This window comes from Melanotaenia boesemani, chromosome 15 (assembly GCF_017639745.1).
Source record: "Melanotaenia boesemani isolate fMelBoe1 chromosome 15, fMelBoe1.pri, whole genome shotgun sequence".
In the NCBI taxonomy this organism is placed as follows: Eukaryota; Metazoa; Chordata; class Actinopteri; order Atheriniformes; family Melanotaeniidae; genus Melanotaenia; species Melanotaenia boesemani.
This window is the reverse complement of record NC_055696.1, coordinates 18,647,062-18,664,307: the sequence shown is the minus strand read 5'-3', so window position 1 is coordinate 18,664,307 and position 17,246 is coordinate 18,647,062. Positions and strand designations below refer to the sequence as shown.

Sequence of the window (17,246 nt, the reverse complement as noted above, 5' to 3'; positions counted from 1 at the left end):
ATATTCCTCCCAGGCGCTAGCCATTAACCATCATTCAGCTGGTCAGGGCTGAGTGAGCGAGCAGACTGCTCAGCTGGTGAAGCCTAACCTTGCTCCTAAACCGGCCTGTTCATGCTGAGCATAGGGGAGCCTGCTAAAGGAGCTAATGACACATTAATTTCATATCATAACAACCTGAACCCTCTGGTGGAAACGGGGTTATACGATTGAGGTTGAAAGCCGTTTTTTTTCTGCTTCAGCTGTCATTTTACTACACTTCCCACATCTGCACCTCCAGATGGATCTGGAAAATTACTAGAAGTAGACCCTCCGCCATGGCTGTGGCGGGATTTCTAATGAAAAGACAGCTGTCGCCGAGATTAAGTTATGAATTTGGTAGATGTTGTGAAGTGTAATGTTATTTGTTCTAGTAAGGGCAACATTATGACCAGAAAATATAAATCCTTTCTCCAGTAATGCAAACAGGTCACGTACACGTTGACCTGCAGCCTAAAGAGTAAAGTTAACTAAACTTTGTCTAATATCTGACAGAACAGAATCTTGACAGCCTTTGCAAAAGTTTGAAAGTACTTCGTTATTTAGTTTTGATGACTTATTATAAGATTTAAGTTTTGTTTTTTTCATGCCAGTGTGGATTGTCAGTTATTAAAAGCAGTTTGTCAGATGAATCATAGCTTACACTAATGCACTGATGTCTAACTGATAGGAAAAACAATAACTTTGAGATCTCCAGAAAAGATACACTTATCAGTAACTGTGGACCACTGTCTAACTTCATTATTACACAGAACTGCAGCCAGATTAATTTATTTACTTAGAAAACATGTATAACTTCCAGACCAGAGGTGTGCATTCACCAGTCCCCATCAGCCCTTTCTTACTCCCACTAGGGGCTCGGCCGATTAGAAGACCTCATTGTTTTCAGGAAATGATGGGTTAATTTAGAGGTGTGTTGATCATTCCAGATGAAACTGAGAAAATACTGATTGAAATAAGAACTAAGGTTGGCGATAAAATGTGAGAACCTGCCCTTTAAATATTTTCTCATCATCATGAGAGCAGCCCTGGGTCAAATATTAATAATAACACTGTAACCGGTTAAAAATTAACTTGAAATGAGGGTTTTCAGTTTTCTTGGAATGAAATCTGATCAAAGAAACCGAGTAGATAATTAAAGTTCAGAATACTGATGGCTGATAACAGTGAAAGCTAATGCTCCTTGTGATACTGCGGTGATGAACTTGACATCCTTTTTCGAAATCACCCATGTTTCCCTAAAATGACTGTCTTGCAGACACCAAAACCGAAATCCTAAACTCAAGTTTTATTTCAGCGGTTAATCGGTCACACTTCACTGTGATGGAAACTTAGCGCTGGTTTCTGTAAGTCACGTTTTGTCCTCGGCTCTGCCACCAGCAGCCCTGCCTGCTGTTGGGAAACCTGAAGGGGAAAATTAGCAGCAGTAATGGGGCAGTTTTCTTTGGAATGCCCCTTTTTTAAAGTGGCTGTCTAATAACAACTACAGCGACTATCTCACGGTCTCCATGTCGGCGTCTTGGGAAACACTTCAAAGGGGAACTAATTGAGTCAAACTGGCTCTGTTTGAGTTCGGTATCAATGCGTGCATGTTAAACTGAGAGTTGAGGAGCTGAAAATAGTATTCCTGCCCCGATAATGTGCTGTGGTGGTTACAACCACTGAGAGTGAAAGCGCTGCACCTTCTGAGCATTTCAATGACTGTGTGGTGTACATAAAAGAGCCCAAGACCAGAAGAAACTTTGTAGTGTTTTGTTACAGTAAGGGGCGATAATGAGCGCCGACATAATTACGACTGATTTTACTCAGCAGAGAAACAGTTACCCTTTAAGTAGCAAAGATCAAAAGCCGCAGTAATAATAAAAATGAACTTCTGACAGTGTAAACATGCAGATTGATTTGCTTGATTTTGTGTTATTATTCAGTGTTTTATTTCTAATACACAGTTTCATTTCTCTCGTTGCGTTTTTAAGCACATTCTTGCTAGTAATTAAATACACGAGTGCAAACCGAGGAAACAAACACAACTAGCCATGCGAGCATCCAGTGTTAGACCATTTTAATTATTGCATTAAATTCAATCCAGCTTCATTTGTATGTTTGTATCGTGCCAATTCATGATGTAGTAATCTCAAGGCACTTTTAAAGATACAGTTCATTTCAATCCAACTTAGTTGACTACCAAAGCTAGCTTTTTCTAGTTTTTACTTTGCATGATACTTCACATTGTTATTCTGTGTAATTCCTCACATGCTATGACCAATACAAGAAACACTGGAATAATTTTTGACGTATTTTTAATTCCACATATCAAACATTTTTCATCTGAGGAACATTTCAAAGATGAGAAGCATTGTTTCTCACAGTGATGGTAAAAAGCTGATTCATCCTTATGTCACATCCAGCATTGACAAATTTAATGCGATTTTAGGTGGATACCCACACAACTATTAAAATCCTCCAGCTTATCCAAAATACTGCTGCCAGAGAGTTGGCAGGTCCTGCTAAGAGGGACCACATATTTCCTGGTTTAGCCTCCCTTCACTGGCCTAAATAAAATTAAAAATTCTTCTTACAACTCACAAAGTCGGTCTGGCGCCATCCTGCCATACCACCTGAATAGAGCTCTTTGCTTCCAGAATGCTGACCTGTTAGTGGTGCCAAGGGCCTGTAAGCCCAGAGCAGGAGGTAGAGCCTTTAGTTTTCAGGCTCCTCTCCTGTGGGACCACCTTCCAACTTGGGTCCAAAAGGCTGACACCCACAAATCATAAAATTTACTTCTTTGATAAAGCTTATGTTTAGTCTACCATTTGTTTGGCCCTGTTTTATTTTCCACATATATAAATATGTTTTTATTTATTTATTTATATTTTTATTTCTGTTGTTAATGTTATGAGCAAAACTTCTATTTACCAGTTGTTTTATGCTCTTTGTAAAAACCCAGATAGAAAAAAAAAAAGTTTAGCACAAATGTGCATATTTATTTGGTCCAAATTTGGCCTTGACGCACGCCGTTGACTAAATGCAAGTGTGGCTGAAAAACTCAGCAAAATGAGCGCCACATGTGGTCCACAAGGAAATTGCCATAATCTATGTCCAAATAAGCTCCCCCTATCAGGACCACTTCTGGCCCCCCAAAAAACTTGCCGTAATCCACGTCCAGTCCAACAGCTGATATCTGGATCATATGTGGCCCACAGGAGACTTGCTATTGGATTATGGCAAGTCTTCTGTGGGCCACATATGGTGACATCTGGTCAACATCTGGCAAACATGTCTGCTAACAGGGTTTTGTGACATCCTTGTGTCTGGAAAGTGCTGTATAATGTGGTTTTATTTTTACAACAATTCTTACTTTCTAAAATAATTAAAAAGCTAAAATGACTCAAATAATTGTAATTTTTTAAAATTGTTAGACATTTCCTAAAACAAGTGGCATTAAACAAAAGTGACTTCAAACTATGGTAAAATGTACTTTTGTTGGGGACTATTTTAATTTTAGCAATACTAATACACATTTGGAGGTTTATGTATTTGTTTTAATAAGAAATAGTAGGCTTTAACTGTACAGAGAATCAATTAGATTATTGAATGTGGTCATCTCAAGGGCTTTGATAAATGAAACAACCTCTCTGGTTGAGGTAACTGAAGCATGCTATATGCAACTAGTGGGTCACATTTCTGGTCACATGATCCATAAGACATAAAAAACTATACAGTAAGTACAGACGTGTTTCACTTCACTTTATAATCCATCATCTGGTCAACAGTCATAACTGAAAAACAGCGCAATGTGATGGTGCTTGACGGAGTGTAAAGAAGCTGGTAGTTTTGAATCACATGTGGTGTTACGGTCGACTACTGAAATGACTGAAGTGACTGGGCTGACCAGCTGGGTCGCACAACGTCCAACACGACCCAGGAGAAGGATTATTGCAGCTTCAGATCATCAGTCGAACATTTATAATCGGTTATTGGTTAAATATGAACAACAAAACCTAGTTTAGTAGCCTGATATATGTTAAACGACATCAAAGAGTCTAATACTGAAAAAAAAAACAACTAAAATTTAAAAATGGCTAATGAATAAATCCTGGCAACTATTTATATGAATGTGTTCAGTAATAAAAATTTGATCACTTTGCTTTGGTTTGACTACTGCAGCATCATAAGAACACGAAAGCAGGAGTGAAGAAACTGTCAACAATCCTTTTGGTTACCATGGAAACTGGTATCCATTCATCCCTGTTATTTTCAAGGTAAGTCTATAATTTGAAGTCTTTTCTCCATCGGAGTGAGGCGATGATGTAACGTGGGGGCTGAGATGTGACAGTCTAAATTTAGACCTGCCATCAGGAAGGTCTTTGTGTCACTAAAATTCCTGCAAATTTTCCAGGTTTTCACCAGGCTGGATGATTATGTTGCTCCGGGTGCCATAAAAGTTAACCCTGATTTGCCAAAGGCTACTCTTTAAGTGAGTAAAGAGATTTTTACGTGTCTGTTAAGTCGATTGTGTCACGCTATGATGCAGGTGATGCAATAAAAATAAATTTTAAGCCTTGATGCGAGACACATCAGGGGAACTTAAAGGGAAAATCTGTGGGGAGGGGGTAGGTAAGGTAAGGCTAGATATTACTGAGGGTTAAGTAACATTTTAGGCTGCACTGAAAACAGACAGTGGGTGGTAATGGAAATAACACAGGAAGTTAACTGTGCATAGAGGAAAAAAACAATAACTCTGAACTAAACACACAAAAAAGGAGGTTAAAACAGGTCTGATCATTTATGGACCATGAATGTGATGAGGGAAATTATGAACAGGCTCTTAGATACAAACCAACTAACAAAGTATTTATACTTCAGCTATGCAGGGGGGGGTCTAGAAAAGTTTAGATAGGGGTCCAGGCAGGGGTACTGGCCAGGAAAAAGTTGGCACAAAGGTCTTGATTTTATGTAATATTGAACTGATTATTACAACTGAAGTAATCATCTAATGTAAAAAAAAAGCGACTTGCTCTTCCTGGTAACACAATACAGTAAAAACGGGCATATTTTAGGCATAATCGCGAATGTTTATTAATCGTGATTAATCATGATTATTTGATTTGTTAGCTGTCATTGATATGATTAAAATTTTTAATCATTTGACAGCCCTAGTTTTAAGTAATCAGCTCATTAAAGAAATAAAAAACAGCTGAATGGAAATCACAGCTTAGATTTTTCCTTAACCTTTTTCCTCCGGGATATATCTGAAAGTACTGTACTTAAGTTTTGAGCTGGATGTCATGTTTTCAAAAATACTGGAGGTTTGTGAAGAATTTATTGCAAGATGTAAAAATAGAAATATTGCATACAAAAAAAGGGAGTTTCAACACTTCTAATGAATTTGAAAGTCGATATTTGGCCTCAGAGGCTTTACTTTTTATCACAGCGTGAACTCTCTTACACAAGTGGTCTTCAGGAATAGTTCTCCAGGCTTCTTGAAGGACATTTCTAGGCTCTTCTTTGGATGCTGACTGCCTTTTTGTGTTGAGATGATCCCACACTGCTTCAGTAATGTTGTGGTCCAGATTGGAGGGGATTCATTACTCCATCAGACCTGTTGCCACTGCTTTTCAGTCCATTTTCTTGTGTCATTTGGCAAACCTTTGTCTTTTCCCCCTGTTTCTTTTACTTAAGGGAAGGAAACTTTTCCATGTTAATTATTTCTGATGAAGTTTTACTTAACAGTAGATAGATCAGTGTCTGATCTGGACCTTCAGATCTTTGCTGGATTTTTCTTTTACTTCTGAAGGCTAACATTTCCAGATACAGTTCATCTGCTGTAGATAGCTTTTAAGCCCCAACACTACTTCTTATCCTTCTCTTGATGAATTTAGTCCAATGTTTTACGGACACACTGCACACCATGCTTAGCTATACCAGGTTTTCATCTAATATCTCTTTGGGAATCAATTAGTTGGTGGAAAAATGTTATTTTCAAACTCTGTTATTTTTTGCTTATCTTATTATTTTAAGATGCAACTAAATAAATGGAAATTAATGACATGTTTGTCCAACAGGCTGTTGGTAACAAAGTATTTACACATACAAAAAAGATGGTTCTTCACTTGGTTATCTGTTATGTGTAGAGATAACAGGTCCATCCCTTGAGTTTTGTGCCTTTTTATGCATGAATGGCCAAACAAACTGAAAATGAATAAAAAAAAAAAAAAAAAAAAAAGAGAGAGAAGCCATTCTAAAAAAAACATGTTGAAAGACCCTCAAAAAGTCTGGAGAAGAAATATTCAAGACCACTCCAAAAGATAACATGAAAATCTAACCACTTACAAAATCAGCAAAAACATATATACAGGATTGTTTATCCTACGGGCCGATAGAAAAATCTTCACACTGATTAAACTCAAAATTTTACTTTTTTCAAGAAACACTTTTCGTTGTAGTGACACAAAAACATGGTATGGCAGAAAAAGCTGTTTTTATTCTCTCCATAAAATGGCCTGCAGAGCCAAGTTATTAAAGCTCAGACTGTTTTGTAGGATGATACCATGTCAATGGTAAAAAAAAATAAAATAAAATAAATGTTTTGGCTAAAAAACGTCCGTTCAGCTTAACCTCCATAAATACTTATGTTTTATTGGTGGACTTAAACACTAATAATATAAACAACAAGGACACTTTGTTACCAAACATTTATGTTACTTTTATAAAAGTAAACAAATAAAAGTAAAATTAGAAACTGCTTTTATGCAAATGACAATCTTCTAAAAACTGGTTTAAAAAAGCTAAACTATTAATAGTTGATTAAATTGTCCAGAGATCACAAAGGAAACGGATTCAGCTCAAATGATCCAAAACTTTTTGATCAAGAATATAAGATGTAACCTGAAGAAGGTCTGGTGAGACTTCTGGATGAACTTTCTGTGGTTTCTCATTCTCATTCCTTGCTGGACAAGTTACAGCTTGTAATGATCAAATTAGGTGAAAACTCTATGAATCAAAGACACTTTCTTTACTTTGACCCGTGAGCCAAAAAACAAAACAACAGAAAATTATCATCTAAACTTGCAAAAAACAGCTTAACTTAAATGAATATTGCTAACATCTTTGTATCACATGCTACTGTTTGTTGTTCTACCTCTCAAGAGTTAATGTTTCCAAGCAAATAAATGGCTCAGATCAGCTTTTCATACTTCAGCTGTAATCCTCTCAATTTCTGTCAACAGGTATGAAAATATATTAATCCATGTTGAGCTGAGAGCTGCATGCAGGCAAAAAAAAGACATCACAGATGAGGTAACCCATACCTGTGATCAGCTGATAAATGACAGGAGTGAGGTGAAGTTGTGTGTGTGTGTGTGTGTGTTTCATTATGTTTCTGAGAAGAAACATAGTTGTAATTTAGGCGAGATAGTCTGAAAAAGGTAATGTGCTGCAGTGTGTTAAAGTGTGTGTGTGTTAGAAGCAGGTGGCTCAGTCTGTCATTACAGGCTGAGTCACTGTGTTAGTATCAGACACACACACACACAAACACACACACAGCTTTGACGAGACAAGGAGCATGTGTTTGGAGGAAAAGGGGGATTTCCAGACGGAGCTGGCAGGAGATTGCCTGAGGTCTCTGTTTAATACCTAATTGCAACACTACAATACTCTCATTCTTCTTCTGTCTATTTTTCATCACTTTTGTCTCGTTTTAAAATCCTTTTCTATGTTTTCTGTAAAAAAAAAAAAAAAAAAAAAATCGTCATCACCGTCATATTTCAGCAATCTTGTTCTGAATCAGGGACTTCATATTTTTGGGGGGAAAATCCATAAATTTCCCATCCATGTATCTGGATGGTGATTTTATTTAATGGTAACGTCTGAATTTGTAGGATAAGCAGACTGCAAACATCTGCCCACAACTTTTGCTGAATGACTTGTCCTAATCAAGTTGAAATGATGTGGATAAAAGCACATTAAAGAGCACAATTATCATTTGAGTTCTTCCTTAGCTGGACTATAATTTTTTCTGATCTGGCTTGTACGAACACAGATTGGATGATAATGAATTGGCTTGAATTGATTTGGTTTGTAAAGTGCCCTGAGATGACTTTATAGTAAACTGAATTGTAATTGTGTGGTTTTACTGAGACTTTTTGTTTTATTAATCTATAGGTAGCTTTTCTCAAACCCTAACATGCTCACTAAATGATCAAAAACTGTACTCAAATGATTTACATTTTATTTTGTACATACTGGTTGTTACTGGTAGCAGAAATCCCTACAACCCTAATAAGAGCACCTTACTAAGAAACCACAGAATTACATCAAATAATTACTAAATAAAAGTGGGCTTTAGTTTCATTTCTCAGAAAACTTACGCACACACTCCTTTTATCACTCACTCATCACAATGTGAACTTTCCTTTTCACTCTTCCTCCATTTGTCTTCTATTTTCTTTTTCTTTGACACTGTATCTTTAAAATTAAGCTACATTGAAACTGTGATATCACTGATTTCATTTGTATTTTTGAGGAAACGTCTTGATCTGAGAGGGAATGTGAAGGATGTAAGTGTAAACTGTGATGTAAACACAGCTCTTAAACTTCTAAAATAGCAACAGAAGAGACACAGGAAGTACTGCATGTCCATTGAAGACATGCAACGGGACTTTTTCCACTGTAGTTTTTTTGTATAATGTCTCAGCTTTCATAACTGTTGCACAATTATCTCTCCATGAGTTCTCTTGTGTGTGTTTTCCATCTAGGAATCCTTCTTCTGAACTAAAGAGATGAACCTAAACCTTAAAAATCTTACCTTCAATGCAACCCTGCTGCAGTGCACCAGTCAGACCAGGCTATAAAACTCAGGGATGGAACGACTGGCTGACATGACACCATTCAAATTTAAGACATGGCTATATGTTCCATGACATGAAATTGTCTAAACATATATTTTTTTCCTTTTGTTTAGATAATAAAAAGCCTCATCCACAAAAACCTTTTCTAACATTTTCACTTTTCTACCTTTCTATCACTCTCACTTTTGTTTAGCAGCCAAATTAAAGCATCAGAATAGAATCAGAATATCTTTCATCGTCATTGTGCATGGCACATTGGGGTGCTCTGCATAAAAACTGAGTAAAGCTGCAGTAGACAGTGGCCAAAAAGTAAATTTTAGCTAATCACTAATCTCTGGAAATCATATTTCAGGTATCAGAAATCTATTTTGATCTATGTGGCGTTATAACAGAAGATTGGTCATTGTAACCTTTCAGGAAGTTGATCCTCAAATGAGAGTAAATTTGCTCTATAAACACAGAAAAATATCAATCATCAATCAAGAATTGAAGATTAAAAATAAAAAGTTGAGATATCTTACACATAGCAAACTGTGAGGCCGGCTGACCGAAGAGCACAGCCACCCTTTAAGCTCCGCCTCCTACGAGGCAAAACTCCTGTAGCGTCTAAATGTCAGGGTGTGTTTGTTTGTGACTTCCAAACAGAGTACAGTGTGTGTTTGCAGGAATGGCTCGCTAAGGAGAGCCTTGTGTGAGCTGCTATGATGGGTTTTTGTGATTGTCGAACTAATTGTTTCCATCTTTGTGTGTGTTTGTGTGTGTGTGTGTGAGGTTGGCGGTCCCTTCAGAAGAGCAGGCCACTTCAGAGCTGCTGTGGGACCGCCACAGGCTGATGGAGCCGGTGCTGCCACTTCACACACTGTGTGCGTGCGAATGTGTGTTTATGTGTGTGAGAGAGCATAAGATTATAAATGTATTACATTTGTGTGTTTGCGTGTGTTCATATCTGGTAAAATGACACTTTTATATGTGTGTGTTCTATATCTCTGCATCTTTGTAGATGTGGTGAGTAATGTGTTGACAGCACAAACACAGTGTGTGTGGATGAGGATTTCAGCAACAATTTAGCAGCTTTTGCTTGCATGTCTCTGTTTATTTGTGCATCTCTCTGCCTGTGTGTGCATGAGAGGGAGTGACTCCTCAAACGTCTCTCAGAGTTTAGCATGGGTAATGTGTGTCCATGGGGACTGCTGACAGTACCAGTTGTACTTTTGACTTTTGTGTGTTCTCACCTGTCTTCTGGCTCATGTCTGTGGGCAGGTGTGGAGGACTCGGGCTGAAGTGATCGTTGCTGTAGGGAAGCAGGGACGTCAGTGGGTGCATCCCATGAGACTGCTGTACCACCGAGACTTTGTTGGACTGTTGACAGGAAACAAAAACACAAGATTGATTAAGATAAAAGTTTTAGCAGGCTTCAGATGCAGTGTGATAGAGGATGGCGCCAAAAAGTTCCTAGTTTAATCATTTCACTTAAAACCATTTAAATGCTAGAAATGTAGTTGCTTTTGTTCTTCTTGATTGATTGTAATATCGTAGTGTGTTGAAATGTGAAGTTTATTACTGTTAGCTGGGGTTACACTTGCAGTAAGTGGAGAGTTAAATATTTATATTTAGAAAATTTTCTCTATAGTGATTCTGGGCCATTGGGCCTCAGAATTCTGACAGCAGTCTTTTAATCAAATTATATTTAAACCTGTATTTTTTTTCATTTTTTTTATACATTTGTTTTTAACTTATTCTGTTTGATGATCTTTAGCATGTTTTTACTGCTGGTGCTGACATTGTTTCCTGATCTAATGTCTGATTTTTATATGTGATGTGGGTGAGCTAGAAATGATTTGCCCTTTCAGAATCAATAAAGTTGTCTTAAATCTAATATCTTGGATGCATTGCTGATCGTTTATACTTCGATGACTTAAACATTCTAGCTAATCAAACTTAAGATCACAGATTTTCTTCCATAATAAAATAATAAACTCAGAAAAGAAGGGTAACTAATAACACTTGGCGACTACATTTTCAAAGATACATTTCTTGACATAATCAAAGAATATTGCAAATATTTATGTTTTCGGTCATTTGCTAAGAAAAGATTTTAAATTACTCAAAGCGAACACTTAAAAGATAAAAAAAAAAAATCTCACTTTTGTTTTTGTTTTCTGTCCTTAACTTAATCACAATTGAAAACTACATTGATTATTATTTGCTTGCAATTGAGACAAAGACAAAGAAAAGGAGAAAGCTGGACATCTTCAGCATGTTTTGGAACAAAACAGATGGGCTACACTTTTTCTCTCACTGGTTTTTCGTGGAGCAGGGGGAAGGAGGAGGAGAAGGAGGAGGACCATTTGATCGATAAGCCTTTGATGATCAAGTGAGGCTGCGTGCAGGCTTACTTGCTTTCATGTTTCTGTTTACAAATGGCTCTCAATAACTTTTGTGAAATCCAGTTTTTGCTAATGGTCACAGCATGTTGGTTGACACACGATACGTCGCAGCGGTTTGCTAAGCTGGAGGCAGCTAACCAGGCAGCTTGGAGAGAGTTTAAACTTGGATGTGTTTGTGCATGAACTGGGGAATGTCATTGCTTCTGTAAACATGCATCCTGATGTGTGAGTGTGAATCTGTGGGATTGGAAGTGTATGACTGGGTATATCTGTGTGTCTTCAAGCTGTTTAGCCTCTAAAAGCTCGGCAGAAATGCTGATTTTCATGTATATTAACTTTTTTTTTTTTTTTTTAAAGGAAACTTCTTAATTTGCAAACTGAGTTGCACAAATGTGTGAATACACTTGGGTCCATTTGCATTCATATCTGTGAGTGTGATGTGTGGAACATCAGCACTACAGAGGGCCAGATCTGCCGGGTCCCCCGCTGAGTTACAAAGTGAATACCTTATCACTTAAAGGCAGAGCTTCCACACGTTACAGTCTGCATTAACACATACATACATTTCGACAGCTCTACTCATATCCATCAGCATCTTGGAAGTCTGACCAAACACACAAACACAGAGACAAACCCCTCTTGAGTATTCTGCACAACCAGCGGTGGAGCTGAGATCAAACTGCTCAACCGCTTTTTAATATCGAGACACATGAAAACAAAACATGCTGCCTTAGTGCTGAGGAGCCAAATGGTAGGAAGCGTGGGTGGGGTGGGGGAGCATGTAGCGTGCGTAAAGGGTGGAGGCAGTGGTGAGGGTTTGATAAGCTGGTGTGCATTCATAATAATCTGAAGAGGTGTTCAGAGATGAAAAGGGATTCATGTGGTTTAGAGATGATGGAAAGATTCTCAAAGAGAACGTTCGCTTCATCTTCTTACAGGGTGGAAACAAAGACCACTAAATGATGATGCTGGCAGGCATGTGTTGTCATGGTAACACTTTCAGGGTTAAAGGTGATGCTGTGTGAGGTAGCTGATGATTTGTTGGGGTGTTGCATCATCAAACATACAGTATATTATGTAATTAATGATGTGCAACTGGAGAGTCATCATCTCACAAAACATAAAAGGGTTTAATGAAGAGTAAAAAAGAACGAGACCATCTAAAGTTAAAACTGGTTTTCATTTACTTTCAGCTCCGCACTTCAGATGACTTAAGATTTGTCACACTTGTGTACTTTTAAAAGTAGAATTTGAAAACAATGTAACAAAATTTCGAACAGTTCTCCTAGAGCTGTGATCACTTCTACACACATCCTCACGCATAAAAACGTGAAAGTGGATTTTAGTATTGATGAAAAAACAATGCATAGTGCATTTTAGTTATTGCACAGTTGCTTGTATAAAAAGCAAGTACAAAAGGGTATTAAGACGGTGGAGGTGGGGGCAGTGGAATAGGAGGCCAAGATTTAAGTTGTTGGACAGCTGAGCGGTAAACGCTTTTCCTCAGTCTCATGGTGTGGCACTTCAGGGTCCTGTAACTCCATTCAGAGGGTAGCAGTTTAAAGAAATGATGGGAAGGGAGACTATTGTCACAGAGCAGGTAAAGCCCCTCTACTGAGCTCTGGCAGATTTTCTGTAATGTGCCCCCTAACGACGGCTAATTCAGCATGCCCTCTTGAATCCGCTCTATGATGTTGACTGCTGTCTTATCTCTTGCTCTGTCCCTTTTGTTTTTGTTTTTTCTTTGCTGAATCCACCATGGTGCACATTCAAAACAGTATTGATATCCAGTAACTAGTGTTTCCTGTTGTGCTATAAAGCAAAATGCAGCTGTGAAGTGACGTGCTGGGATGGAAAGTAAAGTTGTGAAGTGCAGTTTCTCAGCCTCATCCCAGGATGCTGCAGGGCAATGACGGCTCCAGGATTCTACGTAATGAATGACACTGTGAATTTTCTAAAGTCAGAAAAGTAGCATAACTTAAGTTCAAGAAGAAGGAGTTTTCAAAAAATCTGAGAAGTTTTTAAAAAGCTGATAACTGGTGAACTCAGACATGACATAGGCGTGGCATGACATAAAATTCTGTAAAACTTACAGGGTTTAGGCGCCAGTTTGAGTTTGAGTCCTCCAATCATTCATGTGGTAAAATGCTAAACTTATTCAACTAAGTAAGCTCTCACAAAACTGTGGTTTTACCAGTGATATTAGTTATCATTACAGATTGCATATATTGAAATATTTTTTATTTTAAGAATAATTAGTAAATTTTTTTAAATATTACATTTATGAAAAGTTATAATGGTGTTATAATGGTTAGTTTGGAGACCTCGCCTGAATTGTCTGCATTAAAACCTCCCTAATTTTCTTTACTAATTCTACTTTACATTATCAGAGTTTACCTTTGCAAAGTTAATGTTCACATATTGTACTATGATTTGATAGTGTTAGAGCTACATATCTACATAGTGCATCACTCCATATCACTCATATCCATCCCTGAAAGTGTTTGGTTTTTTTAGGCAAGCCTGAAACTTTTTTTTATTTGTGCTATGTGCCAGCTTCATTTACTCTTTACCAGTAACACATATACTGATATTTAAAAATCTAAGCAAATCTCTCACACGTTACCTCTACAATCACTCTAAAAGTATTCAAACAGACCTTGTGATTGCAGGGATATCCTCATTTTATTATGTGTACAAAACCTTTAAGTAGAAGCCTATAAAATAGGCACATTTAATTTTTTGTTGGGATTTTATTTCATGTTTTGCAAAGTATTTCCTCTTTTGCTGCTTTTAAAAACATGTTTTCTTCTTTTATTGTCTTACTTTGGGAATAATTTGGTTTTATGTTTTTTTTCTTTTCTTGTGGTTTTTCTTGGGTTATTCTGACATCTGTGTTTCTCATTTAAGAGCTACTTTAGCTTTAACTGTACGGATGTTACTGATCCTTTATCAGCAGTCATTCGTTTGATAAGCATAACTCTTATTACTCCTTGCTCTTCATTGTAGATAATGCAAATCTACAAAAAAGTTTATCACTCTTTGTGCAACAGCCACACAGCTCCGTCCAGGGAAAAGGAAGTGATACAATTTTACCTTTTCAGCAGAAACTTTGACATTTTGCAGGGAAAATCCCAAAACTGTGTAACATTGGCAGCATGTGTGTGTCAAAAAGTCATAAATAATTAAACACAATCTGCGCAAATCCACAAACAAGTCAACACATATTTAAATTAACGTTAACTTTACATTTAAAGACTGCTTGCATGCTGATTGGGAGGGAAATGCTGCAAAATGTCAGCAGCCAGAGTGTTATTTCCACACAAATCATACTCGCGTACAGGGCATGTGCTGACACGTGCGCACATATTCTGCGCAAACGCCTGCAAACGTGCACATGCATCTGAACGGGGGCTGCTCGGAGCCTTCAGAAGTAGCTGTGGCTCCATTTCACGTGCTGAGGTTGATGTAGCCGTTTTGCTGTAACATTATAGCCGCAAAATTGTCCATTTATGTTTCCTCTCTTCCTCGGGGTAATTAGTCGGCCTTGAAGTGGCTTTTGCTGTGCCTTCCTTTTTTTACACACACTCAGGGAGGCTGACTGAGAGCACTCATTTAACCCATAATTATCAAGCCCTCTGTGTTTAAGAAAAAAAAAAGAAAAATCCCCCTCCTTTTACCCCAAGCCCATCACCACCACACACATACACTCATACAAATAAGTACTTTTGTTGAAACAGACGAGTGTGTACATGTGTACTCCGACACATTTGAAAGATCCAATAACTCTTATGTCATCAATGAATTATACATCCTCAGTTTTTAGATTAATGAAAAGAAATGGATTTACACCTATCTTCAGGTAAATACACACAAACACACACACGGCTGAGGGGATAATTCACCCGCCCTTTAATTTACAGCAGATAAATTAGCAACCCTTGCAGGCTGACACAAATCGCTGGGGTATAAATTCATGGTACAAATCAATAGTAAATACCAGGGGTTCTGCAACTGTGGGTTTCCTGCAGGACACAGCAGGGTGAAAACATCTTTTCAGATGTTTGGATGAAGGATCTCTCACTGAGCTTCTCGCACTGATTTTCTCAGTGAGGCGCCCCCTAACGACAACTAATTTGGGCAGTGTGTTAACATCCAGTTGCTTGCATATGATGTGGTGAATAAAGCAAAACTCAGCTGTAACATGACGCTCCAGGCCGGAACAGAAAGTTGCCTCTCAGCTTTGGGATGCTGCAGGCCAACAGTGGTTCCAGTAACGTACATGATAAATGTCACTGTGCCATCAGAAGAGTCAGAAACACATTTTTTTTAAGGTCAGAAAGTTACATGGTTACTTTAAAATCTGATAACTGTTAGTAATCCGATAACTGTAATTTTCAGATGGGACGCATCTGCATGCACTTCTTAAAAACCCCCGTCTACATTTTGCAGTTCATTATTGGTTTGTAATTATGTAGTGACGTAACACTCAAACTTCCTGTTGTTTTCAAAACATTGTGTTTGTTAAAAATGGCGGCGGCCACTGTTTTAGCCCTAATATGATAGCTAATAACCCTGCAAAATAGACTACATGTGAATGCTTTACTTCCTGCTGTGTGCTATTGCTTTTCTTTTGTGTTACGACTGCATTGTGACTGTGTCGAGGACGTTAAAAAGATGGACTAAATGGATCAGATATACAGTTCTACATGAACAAAGACATTAAATTATTGGGGAGAAATCCAGATGTGTTGATCTGATTTCTCATTTTCAGATAACTGCCATTACTAGATAAAGCATAAGGTTGTCAGAAAATAAAGTACCTAACTGTACCTTAAAAGGGTACAAAGGATTGCTGTTGTCCCAGTAGTATATCTCTGGGAGTTGGCCTGTATCCTAATTTTGCAATACTGGTCTTTATAACTACAATGGTACAAATAAGTACCCACTGATATGGGTGCAACAGTGGTACCTTTCGTTGCTGTCGGGCAAAAACCTCCTATGTCCAAAATTTGTGATTTTTGTTTTCCTTCATAAATCAGTACCGTTGGTCACCCTTTATGTCTGTCTGTTGTTTTACAAATATTTAACCAAATATATATGATGTAAAACACAATACTAAGTTTGATGACATCATGTCCAGTTATTACAAAACCATACAGTTTTTTCCTTTTTTGAAGAATGACAGTTTTGGAGATTGGAGGGTTGCGCCAGACAGCAGCGCTTTGAGAGTACCACCACCCCAGAGACAATCCTTTTTCCCCCTAAAGGTTCAATTAGGTACTTTATTCTTAGAGTGTTTAATGATCGTTGTAATAATCTGGATAAGATTTCTGCAGAGATCAGCCATATGCCTCTCCCTGGAAATGGGTGGTTCTCTCTGCATTTATATTCCCGATTCTGTTAATTTTTTATGCATTTGTCTTGATTCCTTTTCCATTAAGGGCAGTTAGTAGAAAAGATGCTCGAAGTGATCTCTTCCATGAGTCTGAGGAAATACTGTCATTTCTGATTTCGATACACTTACATTCGCTGTGTACTTTGAAATTATTTGCGGATATTCCAACTGCTTAGCTGCAGTTATGATGCTTTACTTCAAGCTGGTGGTGCGCTCTGGACAACGTCTTCTTGTTTCTACCAACATCAAGCAGCCATATGCACAAAGAAACATCACTGTCAGACACTAACGGCAGCATCGCCGAATAAAAAAAGCTCCCATTTGTTGATTACATCAAAGACGTAATTACTTCAAAGAGGCGATTACTTTAAAAATTACAATTAGATATCAACACCTTTTTAAGTGCGTCAGGAAATGGTAAATGTAGCTCTGAGTGTCTCAGTAGTCTCACATCATTTGAAAGGCCTTTGATTTCTCAGCATATTGTTGCTGCCTTTTATCTTCGCTCTATTTGAACAGAAAACTGCTGCTGAATACAAGAGTTAATAGGGTTTCAGACATCACTTGTTTGTAATGACA

General features: G+C 37.8%; 1 protein-coding gene and 1 long non-coding RNA gene across 9 annotated transcripts in view; one reads left to right on the top strand and one right to left on the bottom strand.

Annotated features, from left to right (window-relative positions):
• tcf7 (transcription factor 7) overlaps positions 1-17,246 on the bottom strand; it is a 69,870-nt gene that overhangs the window by 19,205 nt on the left and 33,419 nt on the right. For all 8 annotated transcript variants that reach the window (XM_042007640.1, XM_042007641.1, XM_042007636.1 and 5 more), the window contains exon 4: positions 10,115-10,241. In XM_042007640.1, coding sequence (XP_041863574.1) covers positions 10,115-10,241 — 127 coding nt within the window. The remainder of the gene's footprint in view (positions 1-10,114; positions 10,242-17,246) is intronic.
• LOC121653891 lies at positions 4,205-7,383 on the top strand. Its single transcript, XR_006012879.1, has 3 exons — positions 4,205-4,295; positions 4,433-4,510; positions 7,263-7,383. It is a non-coding gene; the product is annotated as an uncharacterized LOC121653891 (long non-coding RNA).